At 43.0% G+C, this 24,663-nt stretch overlaps 2 protein-coding genes and 1 long non-coding RNA gene across 7 annotated transcripts in view; 1 reads left to right on the top strand and 2 right to left on the bottom strand.

Moving 5' to 3' along the window:
- The window catches only part of LOC307219769, a 255,558-nt gene that overhangs the window by 27,499 nt on the left and 203,396 nt on the right, over positions 1 to 24,663 (bottom strand). The gene's annotated exons all lie outside the window — the stretch shown is intronic.
- IMPA1 (inositol monophosphatase 1) lies at positions 574 to 12,252 on the top strand. Its single transcript, XM_079983197.1, has 9 exons — positions 574 to 730; positions 2,176 to 2,244; positions 3,092 to 3,225; positions 4,813 to 4,917; positions 5,465 to 5,510; positions 5,642 to 5,750; positions 6,949 to 7,057; positions 8,728 to 8,879; positions 9,343 to 12,252. Exons 2-9 carry the CDS (start codon positions 2,182 to 2,184, stop codon positions 9,459 to 9,461), a joined length of 837 nt encoding a protein of 278 aa, XP_079839323.1. The 5' UTR covers positions 574 to 730; positions 2,176 to 2,181; the 3' UTR covers positions 9,462 to 12,252.
- On the bottom strand, positions 18,744 to 22,953 carry LOC307219755 (myelin P2 protein-like). 4 transcript variants are annotated; one of them, XM_079983236.1, is made up of 5 exons: positions 22,796 to 22,953; positions 21,198 to 21,312; positions 20,082 to 20,254; positions 19,794 to 19,895; positions 18,744 to 18,911 (listed from the first exon to the last, which is right to left on the bottom strand). In XM_079983236.1, exons 2-5 carry the CDS (start codon positions 21,268 to 21,270, stop codon positions 18,861 to 18,863), a joined length of 399 nt encoding a protein of 132 aa, XP_079839362.1. In that variant the 5' UTR covers positions 21,271 to 21,312; positions 22,796 to 22,953; the 3' UTR covers positions 18,744 to 18,860. The 4 variants fall into 4 exon arrangements, with proteins under 4 accessions (XP_079839362.1, XP_079839363.1, XP_079839364.1 ...); XM_079983237.1 differs by having other exon boundaries at positions 21,198 to 21,309; positions 22,796 to 22,919; XM_079983238.1 differs by lacking the exon at positions 22,796 to 22,953 and adding an exon at positions 22,145 to 22,316.

Genomic DNA, 24,663 nt, shown 5'->3' with positions numbered 1-24,663 from the left:
CTGAACATGGGCTACCTCCAGCAGCAGTTCTCAACCTGTGGGTCCCCCAGATGTTGTTGGACTGCAACTCCCATCATCCCTGAGCTCTGGCCTTGCTAGCTAGCGGTGATGGGAGTTGTAGTTCAACAACATCTGGGGACCCACAGCTTGAGAAAGGCTGCTCCAGATCAACCATAGTGTCTTTCTACCACTCTCATCTATTTCTAGTTATTTTTTTTAAAAAAAAAAAACCGTCGCCGGACTAGAATGCACTCTGCACATGCTCAGGGGCATTTGCCAACGATAACTGTGTATCTATCAAGGGAAAGGTCGCCATCGCTTGAGACGCAGCCTCCCTTTTTCCTAACTGCGAGTCGGGCAAGCAGCCAACCATCTGAGTCCCCAAGGGCTCTTCGGGGGTCTGCCGCCTGAGCCAGGAGGCTGCCCGGTGCTTGCCTGCCTGCCCGCCCCTTGGGAAGGGAGAGCAACCCGCCCCTGCGCCTCCCCAGAGGCATCCCAGTGTTGCCAGGACGACCGTGGGATGCCGGCGAGCCCCTTCCTTCCGCTTTTAGCCGCGCCCCTTGCGGGAAAAAGAATACCGGTGGCTGCCTAAGAAAGAGGTGAAGAAGGAAGCGCATAACGGAGAGAGGTGCAAAGGTCATCATTTTCCTCCCACGGAGGTTTTCGCCCGCCGGCTTTGTAGATTTCCGTTTGAGGAGTTTGATCTGAGCAGTGCTTCGATTTGCTGACGGTAAGCCCGGGGCCTGGTGGGGCTTCTCTTTAATGCATTTCCATGAGTTCCGGGGCAGCCATAGTTTCCTTTTATTCCCCCCCCCCGTTAGTTCTACTGCCTTCCTCCCCCACTTCGTGAGAATCAAGCACTCATGGAATCTGCACCCCACCCGCCTACAACTAAATATATAGCGGGGCTGGGCCATGGCTAAGATTAAGCCCCAGGATCAGCATCTAAACTGAAAAACCGGGTGTTGTTTTTTTGTTTAGGGGGCAGCTAAATACAACTCTCCTCCCTTGTCGGGCATTCCTGTTAAAGCATGCAAAACTCAGAGGAATCCATGTTTTGTGAAATTTAGACCCCCAACAATATGCAGCCTTTTTATATAGCACTGAAATAACAGATAAATGAAAAGTGTAGCCCTCCAAATGCTATTGGATTAACTTCCCCATCATCCCTGGCTATTGGCCACATTGACTGGAGCTGATGGGAGAGGTGTTATGTGGGAACACTGAGGTTTTATTTTTATTGCTATAATGATTTAATGCAGGGTTGATGTGAAATGTGTTGCTTATTATGTTAGAACTGTGTTTCTTATTACATTAGAAATTATTATGCATTGGGTACCCTTGATGGTCACGGCTGTCTTCCACACAATGCTTAGTATTGCTATGGGAATTCTTAGTTGAATGGAGAAAGTCACATTTCCCTAGAAGCAAAACTCTGGTTTTAAGTGCTCGGAAAGTGCAACATCTAAACAACACATTTGCTGGATCCTTCACAACAGCTAAACGTTAACAGCAACCTTGTAGCATATTAGGAACTGTTTGTATGGAAGATTGAAAGGTTTGGAAAACATGGCAGAGATGCTATTGTTGGACATCATGAGTAACAACTTTTAATACATTTGATCTCTGTTGGTTTATTAACTTTTATATGTGCAGAAACATGCTAAGGTAGCCTACAGTCTAAAAATTGCTAATAAGCTATAAGTGATCTTCCCACTGCAAGTTTCCCCATGTTGCACTTACTTATATTTATACACATCACTCTCTATCAGTTTTTATAATCTCTGTAATTGTGTGAACACAATACTTCTACTGCAAGTCACTGCCAGTTCTAGTTATCTGTGGCAAGGGCATGTCTCTTGCTACATTTATGCAGGAGCACAAATTTGCTCAGCATCTGCCTGACATTATGCAGGTTGGCAACATACAGGAAATTGTGTAGTTGCTGTGTAGCCCATATTACAAAATAATGCATTGCTCCGGACTGAAGAGAAGTTTATTTCCCAGTATTGTGCAGTGTTGCAGCTTTGATATCGGCATTTTGAAACAAAATAATAGTATTGTTTATGTTGAAATAGTTTGAACCTGCAGATTTAGCATTTTAACACATCTTCAATGTTGTGCTGTTTGCTCTTTTGATTAGTATAATTTGGTGGTGTATGTTCTGTTTCCTAGAGAAAGATGGCTGATCCTTGGCAAGAATGCATGGATTATGCAGTTATTTTAGCAAGAAAAGCTGGAGAGGTATGTTTCAGGAAATTTTTAATGTTTGATGTTTTATCATGTTTGTAATATTCTGTTGGGAGCCACCCAGAGTGGGGAAAGCCAGCCAGGTGGGTGGGGTATAAATTATTATTATTATTATTATTATTATTATTATTATTATTATTATTATCATTATTGCTTTGAATTTTTGTAAGCACATAATTATTCTGAAAAATGTATATATCTTGCTTTTACTTCTGTTTAGTACTTCAGCAGTATAAAGCGATGGGGTATTTGCAGAACAAATAAGGAGACCAACTCCATTTTAAAATATAAAAACAAAGGGAAGGTTTAGAAAAGCTTTGTAAGGAAGTCCAAAAATATAGCATTCTACAACATGTTGTACTTCCCTTCTGCTAGTCATTTTTGGATAGGAGGCAATGATCACAAATGGCTGTGTTCAAGCCTGAGCATGATGGCTGCTTTCAGATGAGCTATTTACTGTGGAATTGCCATTCCTCATCGACTCACCTTGAGAAGTCATCCATATGACACTGTCATGCATTTGTAATCTTCCCATTGCCCTTGGTGGTTTCTGGCTTTTTTCTTTTTCTTTTTTGTACCAGAAAGAATCTGATATGTTCTGAAAAGTCTGGAATAGTAGCACTTAGATGGGGATCGTTCATAACACCATTAAGTAGTCTTTGGAGAGGGCTTTGGATGTGTTAAGTGACATTGCTGGGGCAGGGATGGCATGGCACCTCTCCTCATTTCTGGTGGCATAAGCTTCTGCCTGTTCCACAAGGGAGGAAATGTTTTTGTGCAACTGACTGAGTGCATTAACATTTGTTTTCAAAAAGTGTCATGCAAATAATTTTCTTTGCAGGTAGTCCGGGAAGCACTAACAAAGGACATAGCTATCATGATTAAAAGCTCTCCAGCAGATCTAGTGACTGTCACTGATCAAAAAGTAGAAAATATGCTTATTTCTTCTATAAAGGAAAAATACCCATCTCACAGGTACAGAATATTTTAGAACTTGATTTTTTATTATCACTGGGGAGAGGAAGGATGTGTCTGAAGTACAGGTATGAAACCTTTGATCCTGATGGCTCAAAATTAGCACAGGGAACCTGACAAACTAATAAAATAGTTTTTTCTGCATTTTAAGTTGTGCTTGTCTCGCATAACCTCCATTTATCACACTTCAATTCTAGTTAGGTAAGGATGGGAAAAGGGAGAATAATGGAACCTGCAACACCTGTAGGCAGTAACTAAGGAAGCTTCTTTCAGTTATGGCAAAATGGCAGGATGACGCAGGGGTGTGGTAGAAGCCAAGAGAAATGAATGACAGGCTATGCAAATATGAAGAGGTGGATCAGAGAGTCAGCATGGTGTTATGGTTGCTGCTTAGGCAGGAGTAGCCCATTTGCCCGGGATGCAGGCAAGCCATGATCATTTGCGGGTGAGCATACCAGTGATTTCAGTCACTGCAGGTCAGCAAGAGTCTTAATTGTAAGATGGTACGCCATGCTATTAGGCATATGTGGGAAGCTTATGTTTCATTCAAAGTGTTGTGCGTGTAGAACAGGTGAGAGGATGCCTGCTGTCTATACAGACAGAGTTTGCAGATCCTAAAAAAAGTGGGAAGGTCAGATTATATCTGACTAGGTATGGTTGTGACAGCTTCATAGATCTGGAACATGAATTATACGTCAGACACGTTTTATCAGTGTTGTACAATATGAAAAGTGGGCTGCTCCTGTTGGGAGAGATGAAATCACTGTCATGTGGGGAATAGCAAGGTGATGTGAAGGTGAGGCAAGTCTGGCAGAGAACAGCAATGTGCACATGGACATCTTGTTTCTCAAGACAGAAGAGCAAGCCTGATCCAAGAAGTCAGGACTTCCCAACTGACCTGCTGTGACAAATCTAGCCCTCTTCTTTGGCCAGTGCTTAGGGGAGATACACAGGATAAATCTATTAACTGACACATCCCAGTTCTAGGACTGATTTTAGGTTCAAAGTCTCACATAGGTGCAAAGGAAGGATGCAAAATACCAGTGGTGGCAGAAGGGGCTCTCTCTACTTTAGCAAGTTCTGCTGCGTTATATGGGGAGATCCAATATAGTGGAGCTTCCCAGTGCAACCTCATTGCTTACCAAGCATATATAACAGATATATAGCAGAAAGCGCTGTATCATACAACACATAACTACTTTGTGGAATTCACTCCCACAAGATATTGTAATGATCTCTGGCTTATGTGACATGAAAAGGAGACCACAAAAATACATGAAAGATGGAGTTTTAGAGACACACCAGGACAGAGGCAGCAGTGGGGAAGGTTGTTGCATTCCTGTCCTATTTGTGGGCTGTCCAGAGTCATCAACAGATCACTGTGGGCTGCCAGGACTACATCCCTTATGACTATCTATTTCCTGTGCATAAAATGAATCTGAACCATGGAGAATGGGATGTTCCATAAATGATTTGTTGGATGAATGATCATTTTTGAAGTTGTGACATTTTAAGATCTATATGTGACAGGTGTAAAACCTGTATATGTTTGTTTGTTTGTTTGTTTTAAAAAAAATATCCCTTTAGTTTTATTGGAGAAGAATCTGTTGCTGCTGGTGCAAAAAGTACCTTGACAGATAATCCCACTTGGATTATTGACCCTATTGATGGAACAACGAACTTTGTTCACAGGTATGTTTTTTGCATCTTTCTCTTAGAGTCACGGTGGGTGTGTTTAGGTGTCACATTAAATCACCAACTGATCACACCCACTTCACTCTTCCCCACTAGCACTGGGAAGAAACAAACTATGATCCCATTCTCAGCATTACATCAGCCAGGGAGTACAGTTTGGTTTACTCCAAACAAACCACCATATCTAAGCAATGTTTCTTCTTGGCTTACTGATCATAGTTGTTGTTTTTTTAAGTCAACTAAATTGCAGTCTTTGATTTAGAAATCACATTAAGCCATGGTTTGTTTCTCCCCTGTGAAAATAGTGAAGTGAGCATGATTGACTTGTGCAATTCTCCCCTGTGGAATCAGAGTAAGATCTTTGTGTTGTGCTGTGGGATGGTCAAGTTAGACTTTGCTTTCCAGTTTGTATTTGATTAGGAGTAGCTAGTTAAAACTTTGCCTTAGTCCTCTAATTTACAGTTCAACACATGCTGCCTGTCAATCATTAACACTATGCCTCTGAGCTTACAAGTGCAATATGCTTATCACTTTTGTTTTCAAGGTTTCCCTTTGTGGCTGTTTCAATTGGCTTTGTTGTAAAGAAACAGGTAACTTATAATTTCTTTTTAACCTACAGTAAAAAAGTAAAATACTACCATTGCAGCCTACACACAAAATGTAAACTTTTTTTTGAAAGCGTAAACCCCCCCCCCATGATATTTCATTTGTTTGGTTGCAGATGGAATTTGGAATTGTATACAGCTGTGTAGAAGACAAAATGTACACCGGCAGGAAAGGAAAAGGAGCATTTTGCAACGGGCAAAAGCTCCAAGTATCAAAGCAACAAGGTACGGCTTTTGCATTAATATAGCAGTATGACTATACAAAATTGGGAAAGTGATGGGTCAGATTCAACTAACCTGGTGCCCCAGCAGAATGACCTCCACTAGCACAACAGGGCTTCTCCACCTCTCACTGTGCCTCCCCCAGATCCTACTGTAAAGGGTAAAGTGAACCCCCAGGATAGTGCTCACAGGAAGGAGAGGGGAGATAGTTATTTCCAGCAAGCAGAAATGCTTATGCTGACAGAATGGTCATCTTAGCATGATGTTGAATTTCACCCTGTGGATTGAGAATTGCAGAGACCCAATTGTTGACTTAAATTTATTTTAGATGTACTGTGGTACCTTGGTTTACGAACTTAATCCATTCCGGAAGTCCGTTCTTAAACCAAAACCATTCTTAAACCGAGGCACACTTTCCCTGATGAGGCCTCCCACCGCCGGTGCCCTTCCACCGTTCGGATTCTGTTCTTAGAATGAGGTAAAGTTCTCGGACCAAGACACTATTTCCGGTTTTGCAGAGTTTGTAAACCAAATCGTTCTTAAACCAGGCTGTTCTTAAACCGAGGTGCCACTATATTAGAATAGAATTCATGATTTCACTGGAGACTAGATCATTCATGTGAACAAAATGTGATGAGTGTTTTTCCATACTAGCTTCACTGTTCATTTTACGTATTATCTGGAGGAATAATTTTCAGCTCAGAAGACCATAGAGAACCTTTGGGTGCATAGTGAAATCTGCTCCTTCAAGTAAGGTTGAGGCAGCAGGGTTGGCCCATGTACCAGTCTTGTGCTTTTTTTTTTTTATCTTATTAGAGACCATATGTTCACCAAAGGGCACTGTATAAGTTCAGGTAAGTGCAGGAAGCAGAGGCCAAATCCTGACACCCCTAGTGTGTTACATGCAAATTTCTATTTATCTGCAGATTTATAAACCGCTTCACAACCAAAAGCTATTGAAGTGGTGTACAGTAAAGTAAGATAAAAGTACAAAAGATCAGGAACTCTGTGAGCAAAAGGCAATAAAACCATTTGTATGGATATTATGTAATGGTTTAATGAGTTATATTTTGTGGGGGGAACATTGTGTGAGTACTTTTCTTAAACACTCACTGTTTTTCCTTTGAGCTACAACAACCAAATCTGAATTAAAGTAATGGTCAGACTTGTCTACCTCCCCCCCCCCCGCACCTCTCTACAGATATTACCAAAGCACTCTTAGTGTCAGAGTTGGGATCCAACCGTGATCCAGAGGTTATAAAAACTGTTCTTTCTAACATGCAAAGACTACTGAACATTCCTATTCATGGGTATGTCTTCCTGTTGTTGTTGTTGTTGTTGTTGTTGTTGTTGTTTATTTATTAAATTACTCCAAAGGTCACAGGGCAGTTTATGCATGCCATTACCAAAAAACAATAACCCTCCCACAAACAGTTTTAAAGACCATAAAGGTAAAGGGACCCCTGACCTTTAGGTCCAGTCGTGGCCGACTCTGGGGCTGCGGTGCTCATCTCGCTTTATTGGCTGAGGGAGTACAGCTTCCGGGTCATGTGGCCAGCAGGACTAAGCCGCTTCTGGCGAACCAGAGCAGCACATGGAAACGCCATTTACCTTCCCACCGGAGCGGTACCTATTTATCTACTTGCACTTTGACATGCTTTGGAACTGCTAGCTTGGCAGGATCATGGACCGAGCAATGGGAGCTCACCCCGTTGCGGGGATTCGAGCCGCTGACATTCTGATCAGCAAGCCCTAGATTGTTTAATTAGCTAAAGGCCTAGAAGAAGAGGAAAGTTTTTCTTAGTGCCTAAAGAAATGTAATAAAGGGGTCAGGCAAGCCTTCCTGAGGAGAGCATTCTACAAGTGGGGAGCCACCACACAAAGGTCCATTCCCATGTTACCGCCATCCAGGCATCTCACAGACAAGGCCCACAAAGAAGGTCCTCAGATGATGATAGGGTCTGCAGTGGTTCATATGGAAAGAGGTGGTCCTTGAGGTATTGCGGTCCTGAGCCGTTTAAGGCTTTATTGGTAAAAACCAGCACTTTGAATTGAACCAGAAACTGATCGGCAGCCAGTACAGTCAGGCTAGGATTGGTGTTATATGCTCAAACTGTCTTGCCCCGGTAAGCAACCTGGCTGCTGAATTCTGCATCAGCTGAAGTTTCCGAACTATCTTCAGAGGTAACCCCGCGTATAACATGCTGCCGTAATCTAACCTGAAGGTCTATGCGCTGGCATAGATGACAGAAGTTAGGCTATCCCTGTCCAGATAGGGGCGCAGCTGGGCCACAAGCTGAAGCTGATGGAAGGCACTCCTGAGATCTACATGGCATCCAAGAGGCTTGTTTAGAATGAGGCACAACTTAGTTTTTTTAACAAATAGTCTTTAAAACTGTAGTGTTGGCTATCCTTTCTTTAAAAATGTTTGCTTGTGTGTGTATAACAGCATATTTCAGTTGATGCAGGAAGGCGAGGGCAAGGCAGAGAACATCAATGTTTGTAGCAGTTAAGTGAGCCTAATCTGGTGTTCTGTCGCGAATGTCCTGGCCAAAAGTTCCACAAGGGGGCACTATTAAGAAGCCAAAAAGTTAGCTATTCTAAAGTATTTAAGAGGTCACACATAGTGGGGGGTTATATATAATTTAGGACATAATGGAGGAATGGTATGATGCAGCAGTGCTCCTATTAATAATATGCAGCTATTGAGTTAGATCCAGACTGAGGCTGCATTCCTATACTCACATACTTGGGAATAAGCACTATTCATCCCAATAGGATTTACTTCTGAGAAGACACGATTTCACAGAGACCTAAGTTAAGTCACGACTAACTTATCTCACTGAAAAAGACCCAGGTCAAATGATTTGGTTTGCATCTGCTTCTTTTGCATTTCGAATGACTGGTGATTACTGTGAATATTTCAATGTGAAACTGCAGGGTTTGAATTTGTTGTGATAATATACTTTCTCTGTTTTAGGATTAGAGCAGTTGGGACTGCAGCCGTAAACATGTGCCTGGTGGCAACAGGAGGAGCAGACGCCTACTACGAGATGGGCATTCACTGCTGGGATATGGCAGGGGCTGGGATTATCATTATGGAAGCAGGCGGAGTGCTGCTCGATGTCTCAGGTAAAATATGTTGGGAATGTAACAAGACCAGTTAATTTCTGCTTTCTTAACTGAGGGATGTGCATTTGTGATGTGCAATTCTGATTGTGTTCTATGTCTTAACAGTTATCAGTTTAGTAAACAGTGGATGGGGCTTTAGAATTTGAGTGTATTCCATCCAGTGGGTTGTCAGGCTTTCAAGTTTTTGCAGGATTTAACCCACTACTTTTGTCCTGGAAAACACACCAGATTAGTATGACTAGCAGACAGGGGTTGCCTGTACTGTAAACCACTATGCAATCTTCAGATGAAGGGTGGTATATTATTATTATTATTAGGTTACTTTGGAGTGGTCCTTAATAAATTTTCACATGACTTATCCAGAGTATTTCGATAATTATAGCTAAAACCCTGCTTCATAATATTAGTTCATAAATAACACTGTAAATCAGTTGTGTTTGTTGTTGTTTTTTTTCGTCCCCAGGGGCACCATTTGATTTGATGTCAAGAAGAATAATTGCTGCAAATAGCCAAGTACTAGCAGAGCGGATAGCAAAAGAGATTCAGATCATTCCCTACCAAAGGGATGATGAAACAAATTAAATGTTATAATTGCACCATCTCTGTTATGGACAATTCCTATCAGCTGGTCTGTATACTTAAAAAGAGCTTTTAATGTGAAATGCACCCTTTGTGCTAGGGCACGTGATATAGATCTGTTGCTGAATTCTGACATTTCAAAGCTTGATGCTTCAGTCCTTCCCAAAGTTCCTAGAAATGTGTTCTGTCTTTTTTTAATAATGTTTCATTACCTTGTTTATGTCTCTTACAGGAAAACATATGGGGTGTGGTGGTAGGATTTCTGCTTCAAACATCTTGGGCCCAGAGACTTATTCTGTAATCTGAGGACCAAACTAGATGTTACCTTTGCAAATACTGTATTTTTTGCACCATAACACTCACTTTTTCCTCCTAAAAAGTAAGGGGAAATGTCTGTGCATGTTATGGAGGGAATGCCTACGGGTGGCATGCCTACGGATTTTCCTCCTCTAAAAACTACGTGCGTGTTATGGTCGAGTGCGTGTTATAGAGCGAAAAATAGGGTAAGTGGCCTCAAACTCATGTTTGTCAGTATGGTTGCAGGCGGTTGCAAGGACAGGTCAGCCAGCAGGTGGAGCAGATGCATAACTCCTGAACAGCCCACAGTTTCTCCTGCACAATTTCCCTGGACTCTCTCTTCAGCCAAACACATTTTCTGACACAAAGCTAGATGCAAGCAGAACTTGCTGGGGAGAATCAGCAAGCACATATCTGCCTGCCAAGTCTTCCCTACAAAGTTAGCATTACGATGGAAAAACTGCCCTGTTGTTTCCCTCTCAGTGTCCAGTTTGGCCACAAAACTTCTTCATTTGCCAACTTCTGTTTTCTGTATTTTCCACCTCATATTGTATCTCATATCAACCTTTTTGATACTGGCCTGATCAGTATCATCTTTGATATGCAGAGCACAGGATGTCAGAGTTGAAGTCAGGATCCAGTTAACCATTTTGAAAACATTGTGTGTGACATGGTGGCATAAAAGCATATGCTTAAAGTCTCGTCAACTGAAATCTATGGTACTTTAAAATGTTTAGCTTTGGCTTTATTATTCTGCAGCTTTTCACAGAATTGTGGTTTTTCCTTTCTCCTTCACAATAACTGTTAAAAGGTGATTTAAAAGGGGAAATTATTACTTAGATTCCAAATGCAAAAATAAAATAAGACAGGCATGCCCTCTTTCAAATACCTAATTATTAAACTGGTGTAAAAATATTTGGCCAAAAATCATGGAACTGTTATTGTCAATATGAGAGTAAACATTTGGCTGAATTTTACACTGAACATTCTTCACAGGAAATTTTTTATAGCCTTATTTTGAGAAGTTTATTTCCAGTTCCAGATATTTATTTCTTGGTTTATTTTGGAAGTCAGTGTTTGATCAGCTGAAGTGGAGTAAGTAAGTAAACAATAGCTCTTTCAAGGGCAGCAGAAAGTCTTGTGGTGCATTAAAGAGTGGCTTATGAATCAATTAGGGCAGAAGCTTGTGTAGGTTGTTTGCAGAAAGCAGGCTATGGCCCAGAAAAGCTTCTCCTTTAATACATTTGTTGGTCTTCTTTAAGATGACATAAGACTTTTCGTTACATTTTCTGATTAACACTCATTCAGGGATTTATCTGTTAAGCTGCATGTGTCAGTCTTACGTACTATAAAATATCTGACGTTTGCCATCTGTTAGAAAGAAAAGTTTAACTGTAAAGAAGAATTGGGAGGTGTAAGGAAGGTAGTCTTGTGGTGTCTAGAAATATTGACTTGAATCATACATTAAAGCTTGTACCTGCACAGCTGGAACTTTGACAGCCAAAATGCTTTCAGTGTAAAATACAGGTCTCCTGATAGAACCATAGCTCTGTTACTATTAGTTTTCTGTGATGATTCACTTGGTGGTGCTATTTCGGATGTACAGGCAACCTGTTTGCAACCGTGGAGAAGTGCCACCAATGTAATATTTGTAGGCACGTGGTTATTAGTCCTCTGGTCTTCCGTAATTAGAGCTTTCATTATGCTAGATCTTCTAGTTCAGCCATAACCAACAGGGCTTATGGCCTAGTCACGTGAACCTCTGCCATCATCCTGAAACATTAGGTTGCTAATCTGGCACCCATGGGTGCGCATGTGGCCAGAGAAGAGCTTCCTAGCACCCACAGGGTCCTGTCTCAACTCCTCCCCTGCTGAAATTAGGCTGGAAATAAGCCTAAACCTAATGGGATAATGAAAGCCTATCTTTTGCAAGGAGGTGTGCTTTTCCCAGAGATGGCTGGGGAAGGAAGGTTAGCCCTAGCTTCTCTGTCCATGAAAATTGCCACCACCATTAGATTTTGGGGTTGGGAGCAAAAACAATTCTGTCAAGTATAATTGCTGGCGAGGAGGGAGGGTATTAGTGAGTGTGCATATTCATGCAGGGTTGTGGTACCCACACAACGCAGTTTCTCCATTTTGTACTTTTGCCCATAGGCCTAAAAAAGGTTGGCAACCCCTTCACCTAGTGTATAGGATTTATCACCAGTGTTTAGATTTTAGGAGTGCATGGACTATAGCACCAGTGCAAGGGGACAACTCAAGTGTAAGCTCTAGAGACATTTCCTGTACTTAACCGTCTTCAGAATTTTACTTTTTTCAAGGTGCCAGAATGATTCTTTAGCACAGCAGGCCAGATAAATTCTGAGCTTTTGTATAAAATCTAGGGGCGGGGAATGCTAATATTAAGCAGCTTTACTTTGTAAAGTTGAGAATTGCTTTGGAAAGTGTTGTAGTAATATATTTAAAATAAAGTCCAGCTTTATTTTTGGCTTTAAAATGACCGTGACTATTCTTGCCCTTTATTTTCAGAAATTTGCATGCTCCAGCGCCACCTTCACTGAGCAGTAATTAAAACATGTATTTCAGTGATAGTTGTTTTCTTAAAAGCTAGTCTAAAATTGTATATCCAGCACCTGTGATCGAATGTCCTGTTGCAACATAATTGATGGGAGTAGCCTTGGCATTGTCCCATACGTATTGTTGCCTTTAACAAAAAACCAAGGAAGAGATGTACTTGAGAAGAGGCATGTAGAAACAATAAGAGGAAAAGGTGTGTAAAATAGTAAGGGTGTGCCTGTGCTTCTGTGCAAGGGAAGGGCTGGCTACGCTTGAGTTCATCGTTTTGTAAAAAAAACTAATACGCATTCCTTTGCATGAGTTGCATCACTATTAAATCAGGCATGGCTGAAAATGAAGTGTCCTGTATAGTTGTTAGCCAGCCAGTAGAGGGACTCATTTCCCCAAGTTAAAATGCTGTACATTGCTTCCTCTTACTAATATACCGTATTTTTCGCCCTATAGGATGCACCGTCCCATAAGGCGCACCTAGGGTTTTTTTGGGGGGGAATAAAGGGGGGGTTATTCCCCCCCCCAAGGCGCAGGGCTGGGGCGGGGGAAGCCCGAGCTTCCCCCGACCCCAGCCTCCAGAACAGGCAACTCTCCGCAAGTCGTGGGAGAGCTGCGCTCAGCGCGCCCAGGCTTCAGCATGCAGGCATCTCTCCGCAAGCCGCGGGAGCCCAGTGTCGGACTCCCGCGCCTTGCGGAGAGCTGCGTGAAGCCTGGAGAGCGAGAGGGGTCGGTGCGCACCGACTCCTCTCGCTCTCCAGGCTTCAGCGAAAGCCTGCATTCGCCCCATAGGACGCACACACATTTCCCCTTCATTTTTGGAGGGGGAAAAGTGCGTCCTATAGGGCGAAAAATATGGTACTCATACTTATGCTAATACACCAATATGGTATGTTCACTTTTCTAAAACAAATGGGCAAACACACTGTCTCTTTGGCTGTACATCAGTTTCTTGCTGTTGACATCCCTCAAGTAATAAAATCCAGATAGCTTTATGTAGAGGGATTGGTTCCAGAGAATAAGATCCCATATTTGGGTGATTTAGGATCCTGCTGTTGCCTGGCTAAATTCAGTATTTTCCAAGTCTCACACAGAGTAAAGGTCTGCCCTATCAGGAATTGCCCTATGATGATGGCCTTTGGGTTTTTTCCCCTCAGGGGGCAGCTCAGCTATCTTTGCTCTGTATTTCACCTACTTTTCCAAGTGTGCTGTCTTGTAGACATTCGCATATAAAAGTGCACAGTCTTGCATTTCATACCAGACATTCCTCCACAGATTTCACAATAATGTAATCTTCACGTACATTAAAAAGCAACATGTTAATGTCTGCAAAATGAAGGGAAGCTTTAGTTAAACTGTTATATAAACTTTACTCAGATTGCTATCAGCAGAATAAAAGTGGGTGATGTTTATGGCTAAGAGATAACAGGCTGAAAAATACTAACTGATAAGCATGGTATTTTTTTCCAGCTGTGCTCTGCACTAACGGTACCACTTCCCTCCCCCATCCTGGAAAAATTGTTTGGGGTAAAGGACTTAGTGAAGAGATTAGAGTTGCAACGGCCTTATAGGCAACTCTACATGAAATGTGATGCTCTCATCTGGGCAATTAACCATTTCTTTTTCAACAAGAAACATCAGCTCACAATAACACAGTGACGACCAATACATCCATCTCATTTTAAACATGCAAGTCAATATAGGTTATTGAAATACCCTGATACATATCCAAAGGAAATTAGCATTTATAAGAAACGTGTTCAAACGTAGCAAGGGTAGTAAAGTCCCTGGATCTTTGCATAATAGATGGTGGGTGTTCTGTGTCATTTCAGGCTTGGAAGTATAAGCCTCTTGGCAGCCACAAGGGCTTGCAAAATCCATCTTTGTCCTACCATTAGTCCTCACAGGAATATAATTTAAAAGTAGATGAACATCTGCAAATGAAAAGCATTTGTGCAATACAAAATGAATGCTGACAATGACTACAGACCCAAAAAAATATATCACATATATCACTGGACATGCTCACATCATATGCCTCAATGTCACATTGAAATTAACAATTTCCATTTGGCAAGAGTAATTAACCTATATCTACATATAGGATTAGATCCAAACAGTGTTTGGGTGGTGTTTTTTTTAACCCTCTTACTTATTTTGTTTATAGAACATAACACAACACAAAGCAAATAAGAAAGACAACCTCACAAAATAGCAAATGTATGCCTCTGCAATTATTTTTTTAAAAAAATCAGAAAATGTTCCACCAAATATATCTGTGGGTTATGGATGGATTTAATTGTGTGTGCCTTTCTGTTCATATATTCAATAGAGCTTTAACTATTTTGCCGAATATTCCATTAATACTGGGTTCCAGTTTTGTTACAACATTAAAAACACATTACAGAGCATCAATGATAAAAACATGATAAAACATAATAAAAAACTTACTGACATGCAGCCTAATAATAAAATCGTTACCACAATAACAGCCCTCTCCCCCAAACTTTCACAAGCCATAGATTACTTAATAGCCATAGGCCTGGGTAAAGAGGAATGTTTTTGCCTGGTGCCTGAAGACATGTAGTGATGGTGCCAGGCAAGCCTCTCTGAGGAAAGCATTCCACAATCGGGGAGCCACCACAGAAAAGGCCCATTCTCTTCTTGTTCTGTGGTTCTCTTCCTCTACATGTTATCCTGACAAGGACAGCGTAGAGCTGGTTGGACTAATACTATGAGACAACATCCTGTGTTCTTTAGCAGGCACCAGAAACTTGACTCCAGCTTTCCTCAGCCAGTGTCACGAACTGGCAGGACCATGGGGAGGGGAAAGAGGATCCAGGTGAGGGGTGTAGCTGATACACACTGGGGCAAGCTGGAGGAAAGAAGGAGAGGGTGGGGGCAGAGAAGAAGAAGAAGGAGGAGGAGGAGGAGGAGGAGGAGGAGGAGGAGGAGGAGGAGGAGGAGGAGGAGGAGGAGAAGAAGAAGGAGAAGGAGAAGGAGAAGGAGGAGAAGGAGAAGGAGAAGAAGGAGAAGGAGAAGGAGAAGAAGGAGAAGGAGAAGGAGAAGAAGGAGAAGGAGAAGGAGAAGGAGAAGGAGAAGGAGGAGAAGGAGAAGGAGAAGAAGGAGAAGAAGAAAATTTTATTTATACCCCGCCCTTCCGAGTTCAAAAAAATGGGCGGCTAACAACAAATTTAAAACACTTAATTGATGCAACAAAAAACAGCATAAAGTACAGTATAAAATGTGAATAACAATAAATTCAGAATTCAAAAATCAATTTAGAGGGAAAATCCATCCAATAAACATTAGATGATCTCCAGGGCTAGCTGGCTAAATTAATCATTACTCATGGGGTGACAGCGGACAGCAAGGGGGTGGGGGTTGGTGCAAAGGACCAAAGAAGCAGAGCCCATTGCCAGAGCCTGAGCCCCTCTCCACGAACATGGCGGGCTCTGAGGCATAGGGAGCAGTGGAAGGTGTGCTCTAGGAGGCCGAGGCCAGCAAGGGCCCACAGCCCAGCTCATGAGCTGATCAGATGGAGCTCACCAGCTCTGGGAGAAGGTTGTGATTCCTCAGCTGGAGTGGGCTTGGAACAGGTGAGGGTCACATGCCAATAATAATAATAATAATAATAATAATAATAATAATAATAATAATTTATTTGTACCCTGCCCATCTGGCTGGGCTTCCCCAGCCACTCTGGGCGGCTTCCAAAAAAAATATTAAAATACTCTAATACATCAAACATTAAAAGCTTCCCTAAACAGGGCTGCCTTCGGATGTCTTCTAAAAGTCTGGTAGTTGATGTTCTCTTCGACATCTGGTGGGAGGGCATTCCACAGGGCAGGCGCCACTACTGAGAAGGCCCTCTGCCTGGTTCCCTGTAACTTGGCTTCTCGCAGTGAGGGAACCGCCAGAAGGCCCTCGATGCTGGACCTCAGTGTCTGGGCAGAACAATGGGGGTGGAGACGCTCCTTCAGGTATACAGGACTGAGGCCGTTTAGGGCCTAGAAGCTGCAATCAGCGTGCAAGGGATAAATGGGAAGCAGAGGTGAGGTTCTGTGTCTGGTGGACTTCACATGCGGATGGCATTGGCTTGGATATTCCAGAAGCAATTCAGGACTGTACTTTTTTGGACTGTATACATCAGTGGGGATTTGCCACCAGGTACGCCGGGGGTTGAGGACAACCAGGTGCCTGGCAGATGTTTGAACTTCAACTTCCATCAGCCCTAGCTAGCACAGCCAATGGTGAAGAATGATGAGCAACATCTGATGGGAGCGAGGTTGGGGAAGGCTGGTCTACCCACTGGCAAGCATACAGATTATCAGTTTTCCACCAACTCAGACTGCGGCGGAATAACGCTTTACTTAAATAAGAGATTCTCTAAAAATTTGACCCAGCTACAGTGGGAAATGGAGATACAAGGTCAAGAGAAGCTGGAAGGCTGCAATTGCCCATATCCCCAAGATAGCTTGTGTAACAGAAGGGAGGAAATGCTTTTCTAATCCCCTATTCCTGTAAATTAAATTTTAATTCTTTTTAATTGCTGGATTTTTAATTGTGGTAACTCACCTTAGGACCTGCTGGCGAAGAACAGATAACAATATCCAAATAATGTAGCCTGTGGGTCTAACGGTAGTTAATAATCCTGTTTTAATTTCTATTTCATTTATTAGTTTTGTTGAGGAGAGTTTGGTAACCCTCTCAAGGTGAGAGGGTGTGTGGACTAGCCAATCCTGGCAAGATTGCTTACTCTGTGGGTTTAACTCCTTAATGCATTAAATTGAGGCAAGCTTGTTGGTTATACGAGATTGGATTTATCCCGCAGGTCTTACTTCAGTATCTTAGTCACTAGAACTGTAGGCCATCAAAGCAGTGGATGGAGGAGGCAGTGTGCCTCTGAATACCGGTTGCTGGGAGTCACAATTGGGGAGAAAATACTTCGCACTCAAGTCCTGCTTGCAAGCATCCCGTGGACACCTGGTTCGCCACTGCAAGAATGATGCATTAGATGAAACTTTGGCTTGCGCCTGCAAGGCTCTTATGTTTTTATGCATTAGTTCTGTGCATTATGCATATAGCCAGATACCATAGCAGCAGCAGGTGGTGCTGTAGTCTAGATCACAGAGCCCTCAGGCTTGCTGATCGGAAGGTCAGCAGTTCGAATCCGCACGACAGGGTGAGCTCCCATTGCTTTAGCCCAGCTTCTGCCAACCTAGCAGTTCAAAAGCAAACCAGTACAAGTAGATAAATAGGTACTGCTATGGCGGGAAGGTAAATGGCCTTTCTGTGCACTCCGTCATGGTGTTCCGTTGTGCCAAAAGCGGTTTAGTCATGCTGGCCACATGACCCGGAAAGCTGTCTGTGGACAAACACCGGCTCCCTCGGCCTGAAAGTGAGATGAGCGCCACACCCCAGTTGCCTTTGACTGGACTTAACAGTCCAGGGGTCCTTTACCTTTTACCTTTATAGCAGCAAGTACCCCATTATTATCTCTACAGTGGTACCTCCGGTTGCGAACAGAATCCGTCCTGGAGGTCCGGCTGCATCCTGAGGAATTCACAACCGGAGGACTGCTTCTGCGCATGTGTGCAGAGCGGTTTAGCGCTTCTGTGCATGCGTGCAGTGCAGAGTGCTTCTGCGCATGGGGAAAAACCCGGAAAAATACTTCTGGGTTTGCCATGTCCGCATCCCAAAGATTACGTATCCAGAGGGATACGTAACCAGAGGTACGACTGTACTACTTTAAATTTAACATAGGGACTTGTATGTACACAGGAGAGAAAACCACTCTGTACTTGGAAAAAGATATTGGCCTAGGTGCCTCCCTAATGTGCTAGCTTTTTACATGCATCAAGCTTTGTGGGATTTATGTATGTTCAGAGTTGGGGAAGTACTTGATTGTCTGCTGTTTGGAATACATGGGTTGCCTCTTATTTTAATTCTCCCTAACGTGTCTTTCATCCCAAAATGTAAACTGCAAACTCCACTGGACTTAACTCCAAGTTAGCCTTTATTGGATATCGTAAGTATATTATCATAACCCTTTAATAACAGCTGCAGTTCACAGCCAGATTTGGGTAAGTAGCTTATTATACAGCCCAACTTCAAAGGGACTTCTTGCTCAATAACACATTCCAGCCGAATCTGGTAAGCTGCAGCCACTGCCCCCTACACTGATTTGCATTCTGGTGCAAATATTCCTGGAAACTGGTGTGTCCGAAAGGAAAATGCTGAAATGCAAAATAAACCTTTGCAATTAAGAATGTTCTTACGTGCATGAAACTGTAACAAACTAAGTTTGCGAAAAGGAATTGTGATCAATTTTGAAAAATAAGCTTGTTCAAAGGGCATGTGTTTGTGTGTGCGGGTGACTGAGCATGAGTGATATGAAAGGCTGTCACTGAAGCAGCTTCCTTTAAGCCAATTCCTTGAAATTATTTATTTCAGTTCCACATAAGCGCTGTGCTCGTTTTTGTAATACTAAACTAATATGCCGTAGGAAAAACAAGCTGAAATGGAAAGATAATGTCTTCACACTCTTCCATAGACTCTGGTACAAATGATGTCATTCATGATATATTCCTAGCAAATGAAAAAAATAATAGGTTACAATCCATAGTCTTCAATCATCTTTATAGCAATGCTGCTGTCTTCTCAGTTGTTTCTATGTGTGGGGTTGTGATGCTGTTGCCAGTCACACTGGCCCAGTTTGCATGTTACATTAAATCATAGCTTATGACCAAGCAGCAGACCTGCACATGCTGTTGAAATCATGGACACACGACTCCTACCCTTTCTCATATACTTTGGGGGCTGTCTACTCACTCCTTCTGTAACTGCCTCACAGAAAGGACATAGGGGTAGAATAGCAATTTGTTAACTTCAGAAGGGTGGTTGTCATAATACAATGCAGCTATCAAGGCTGTAGTGTCAAGAGCCAAGGAGAATGCTATTCTTCCCAATTTTTTCTTGTTTTTTTCCACTCTCTCCTTCCATGCTCCAGTCTGATGGGCAGGGAAGGTATACTATGTCCTAGTACTGGTGAAATCAACTTGATTGGGAAGAATAGCATTATCCTTGGCTCTTGACACTACAGCCTTGATCACTGCAACTTTAAGCAAACAACAACAGAACTGACTGCCTTAAAACCCTGGGGTGAAACGTAGAGAGCTGCCCTGCAGAATTAGACCATTAGTCCATCTGGTTCAGTACTGTCTCGCACTGACTGGCAGGGACTTTCAGACAGAGGACCTTAGCAGCCCTAGCTGGCGATACTCAGGATTGAACCTGGAACTGTTTGAATGTTCCGTAGGGTTGCTATATTCCCCCCAAACGTCAATTCCGCCTTTGAAATCCCTGTAATGTCCAACAGAATCTGGACATATGGCAGCCCTATCTTCCGCCACTGGACTATGGTCCTTCCCCTGGCCACATGGTTGTATGAATGAAATGGAAAAAGCTTACCAACACCATAGTTCCATCTGCTATTTTTCGTTTGATGATAGTCTCGTTGCCATTCCACTTCTGCACTTGAATCAGAGTGCCATTCTCTCTTGTTATAACACTCTTAAAAATAATTATAAAAGTAAGAGATAAGGAGATGAATTTTTGGTTTTACCTGCTATCTTTCTTCTCCCCCACCAACAGGAATATATTTATCTAACTGAAGTTCTGATTATTAGCAGACTCGCCTGTCAAGATACTGCACTTCCCACCATGGGAACCATTCCTAGGGGAAACAATAATATTCACCTTGGCACGCCTGTTATCCATTGTTATTTCCTCAAACTCTTGGTCTAGCTTGAAGGAAATCTCAGCAACTTTAAAGACCGTCTCTGTTCTGATGGTGGCTACATCTTTGTCTGTGGTGATGATCATGGTGGGTTTGGCTAGGCTGCCCAGTTTCCTTTGGGCAAAACCTACTCCTGCAGATGAGAAGGAAAACAGAATTTCACCTTGGGAGACTGACATTACGCTGTCTCCCACCCAGGGCTACTCTCAACCATCTATCAACCCCACGAGTACACAATCCTTGGACCTTAACAAAGGCCCCAAAAATATGACTGAAAAGAAGAAGAAAGCAAAGAACAGAGATAAAGAAAGGGGAAAGAAACAAGAAGATGGAAGGAGAGAGAATAGAAAATGAAAAAAGGAAAAGGAAAAAGGGAAAGAAACATTAGAGAAAAATAAAAAGGACTTCTGATTCTCCATTTGCCAGTTACATAAAAACAGTGGGAGGAGATTATTTAAGATATTCAGTCTTCATCTATCTTCTCTAGGTAAAGGTAAAGGGACCCCTGACCATTAGGTCCAGTCGTGGCCGTCTCTGGGGTTGCGGCGCTCATCTCGCTTTATTCGCTGAGGGAGCTGGCGTACAGCTTCTGGGTCATGTGGCCAGCATGACTAAGCCATTTCTGGCGAACCAGAGCAGCGCACGGAAACGCCGTTTACCTTCCCGCCGGAGCGGTACCTATTTATTTACTTGCACTTTGACGTGCTTTCGAACTGCTAGGTTGACAGGAGCAGAGACTGAGCAATGGGAGCTCACCCCATCACAGGGATTCGAACTATCGACCTTCTGATCGGCAAGTCCTAGGCTCTGTGGTTTAATCTACAGCGCCACCCGCATCCCTATCTTCTCTACTTTCTGTTAAATAGTATTTCTTTTAAGCCAAATTGCCTCAGACTCATTCTGAACAGTTTTCTTGGTGCCCCACTCCTTTCCTAGGGAAAACCTATTCTTTAGTGATAAATTGGAGCAAACATCAATCCAGAGAAAATCTGAATTGCTGTTTCCTTGGATTGAATGCTAAAGAACCCTTTTTCCCAGGGGATAAGCCCTTAGTTTGTGACAAAATGTTTGCTTACCCAGTTCTTTCATATATTCATCAAAATTATCACTAGAGATGAGTTTCCAGGTTCCTGAGAACTGCTCAACCATGATGTAAGAGTGATGGGGGGGGGGAAATCCTCGTGAGTACTGCTGTATGGGAAAACATGATGATAATTTTTTGGAGGAAACAGATAGCTTTTGGCAGGCCAGCTCCAGATTTTTTTATGTCCTCGGCATGTTCAGACAGGGAGTTAGTTGCTACAGAATGTCATCTCCTGGGCTGCCACCTGCCAGACTTATTAAGGGTGGTGGGACCACCTAGAAGGTCCCTCTGCTGATCTGAGAGGGTCTCTCAAATATTTGGGGCCTCAGTCATTTAGGCCTTTAAACAGTTGGGTTGCCTAGGGGTTCACTGCTATCTCTCATCAACTGATGACATATCCTACAACATTTCTCCGATGAAAATAGGGACGTCCCAGTCCATAGTGATAATTTTACTATTTATACCCCACACATCCTACTGGCTTGCCCCAGCCACTCTGGGCAGCTTCCAACATACATAAAAACAATAAAACAGTAAACTTTTTTTTTTAAAAAAACTTCCCTATAGAGGAAGCTTGGGGATCAGATAACTCCATATCCTCCAGCATTTCTCCAATGAAAATAGGGACATCCTAAGGAAAAGTGGGACATTCCAGGATCAAATCAGAAACCGGGACAGCTTCTCTAAATCAGGGACATCCCTTGAAAAAAGGGACACTTGGAGGGTCTGTGATGATGCTTCTCCTCACTGCCAGCACTTTTTCCTCCTGCTGCCTCCTCTTATGCTTCAGGCCCAATGTTCAAGGAGGAGGAGGGAAACAGGAAACAGCACTGCTGTTCACTCATCTATTTGCTCACTTTTCCTCTGGGCCTGATGGACTATGCATGCAACTTGCATGCTTCAGCCCGGCAGAAGCTAGCTGCAAATTATAGCACTGACACTCTGTGTGGTCTGTCCTCCTCCGCTCCTCACTCCCCATTAACCTCCCTCTCCAGGGCCTGTCCTCGTGACATCACCAGGGGCATCCTGTCATAGCACGGCCAGGGCCCATCCCTAGGTCTCAGGTTTGGGCCCTGAAATTTCAGGGTCTGGGATGCTCTTGATCTGGCAACCCTAGTGGCCTGCAGGCCTCTTCCAGGTCTTTCCTTTCTCTGTTAATGGTTCTTTATCTTTAAACTGGAAGTGGATCAGTGTTTTTCACACTGAGGGCTCCTTCAAAGAGAGGACAATGCCTCTAAAAATCAGTCCACATGGGGCCTAAATCATTGCAAAGGATCCTTTTTAAAAAAAGAACTGGGCCTTCTCTCCCTTTAGCAGCTGTATAGCAGGCAGTAATTCAACTGGTGAGGATCCCCCCTGTCAGCTGCATGCATATGCTGGAGGAAAGTAGCATTTGTTTGGTTTCTGCCTGTTATGTCCCTTGAGTAGAAAACTTGTTCTGGGGTCTCTACAGGAAGGTGGCAGGCCCATCTATCTACTTATTTGCTTGCAAATAAGTAGATAGATAGAAGCGATCTCAATCAAAGCAAATCATGTACTTGAAAAGGTCAGTGTTTCCCCGGAAACCTTTTTTAAAAGTTCACAGCTTACCTATACAGATATATTATCCTTAATACTGAGATCACCAACACGTGCTAAAGCCTTATGGCTTCAAAACCTGAAATATTTCCATGGTCAAAAGGGTCCCAAAGACTTTTTCTTTCTGGGTAGGTGACATTTTAGAAAGGTGACGGATAGAAACTTTGTGTTAGTAGTACAGAGCGTTGGCAGGTTACATGCCTGTAAACTAATGAGGTTATGTGTGTCTTAAATCTCACCCTGAAGTGAAATTTCAATCCGGTTATTAAATCTTTCCCTTTCCTTCTCCCCACCCACCCTAAACAGCCATGACACTTGGTACAGTCCTCTAATAGACTGAAAAGTGCAGCTAGATAAAAAAATGTCCAACACAAAACGCAGCAGGGAAGCAAAGCTAAAGTTGCTTTCTGGCCCCTGCGTGTCAGTGCACTTCAAATAATACATGCATTAGCAAAGAAAGTTGCTCTGGAAGTATTGAAGGTTAATAAGAAAGTTGTGAGAGATAAAATGGTCATTACTGCTCCTTACCAGCCAGGAAAGACCTTTGCATTTCCAGAGAAGGAAACCACCACGATTACACTTAGGTCAAAGCAGAATAAATGAAAGAGAAAATAACTTCCACTGTGCAGTTGGATGCAAAATTTAGAGCTGGAAAAATGTGCCGTTAGAAAGCAATTGGCAATTGGCAAAATGGGCAGGGGGTGGGGATTATGACCCAATGTCAGGGACCTCATGTACACAAATATAGGGCAGAATGCTTAAAAACAAACTGCCTAAACTATGTGAAAGCACCATCATCTTTTGGGCCAGAACCTTCTCTTCTTCACCTACATCTTTGGGCAGGTAGCACTTTTCACATCTTTGTAAATAGTCTCAAAGTCCACCTGTTTGTGCCTGTTAGTTAATGAACTAAGGCAGAATCATAAATGAATCTTCACTGTATAGTAAATAAGCACTGACTGTTATAGAGAAATTGCCACAGATACAGGGTGTAAGCAAGGAGCAGAACACACTTTATGTTCAGCTTCTTCTTCTAATTATTAGTGTGGAGTGTCTGATGGGGAATTTGAGCAGCTGGAAAACCTGCTTTACTAAAAACATTCCTGCATTCATTTAAGAAGCAGGCCAAGTTTGGATGCACAACTGATGCAGTGTTGATGTAAAAAGCTATCCATTTGACACAAAACAGTCCAAACAAACCTTTTTAACACCAGCAATGACTTAGCTATTACAGTGTCCCTTGTGGCTGTTACCTTTCTCCATGTTGTGGGAATACTTCATGCCACTGTTGAATTTCTGCCTACTACTGTGTATAAAACCTGGGACGCAGGTGGCGCTGTGGGTTAAAGCCTCAGCGCCTAGGGCTTGCCGATCGAAAGGTCGGCGGTTCAAATCCCTGCGGCGGGGTGCGCTCCCGCTGCTCGGTCCCAGCGCCTAGCAGTTCGAAACCTAGCAGTTCGAAAGCACATCAAAGTGCAAGTAGATAAATAGGGACCGCTTACCAGCGGGAAGGTAAACGGCGTTTCCGTGTGCGGCTCTGGCTCTGGCTCTGGCTCTGGCTCTGGCCAGAGCAGCGATGTCACGCTGGCCACGTGACCCGGAAGTGTCTCCGGACAGCGCTGGCCCCTGGCCTCTTAAGTGAGATGGGCGCACAACCCCAGAGTCTGTCAAGACTGGCCCGTACGGGCAGGGGTACCTTTACCTTTACCTTTACTGTGTATAAAGTTGAAAAAAGGAGAGGGTCAGTTAGAACAAGGAAACTTCAACTCCTTTTATCACCCATTTGTTTGCATCTGATATTTGCAATATTTGCCACATTGTAAGATGATACCAATGAAAGTTGCATACTGTATTTGGTAGTTTGATCTCCTGGGGTGTCT

Source organism: Podarcis cretensis (assembly GCF_951804945.1).
Source record: "Podarcis cretensis genome assembly, chromosome: 7".
NCBI lineage: Eukaryota > Metazoa > Chordata > Lepidosauria > Squamata > Lacertidae > Podarcis > Podarcis cretensis.
This window is presented reverse-complemented; position numbering and strand designations above follow the sequence as displayed.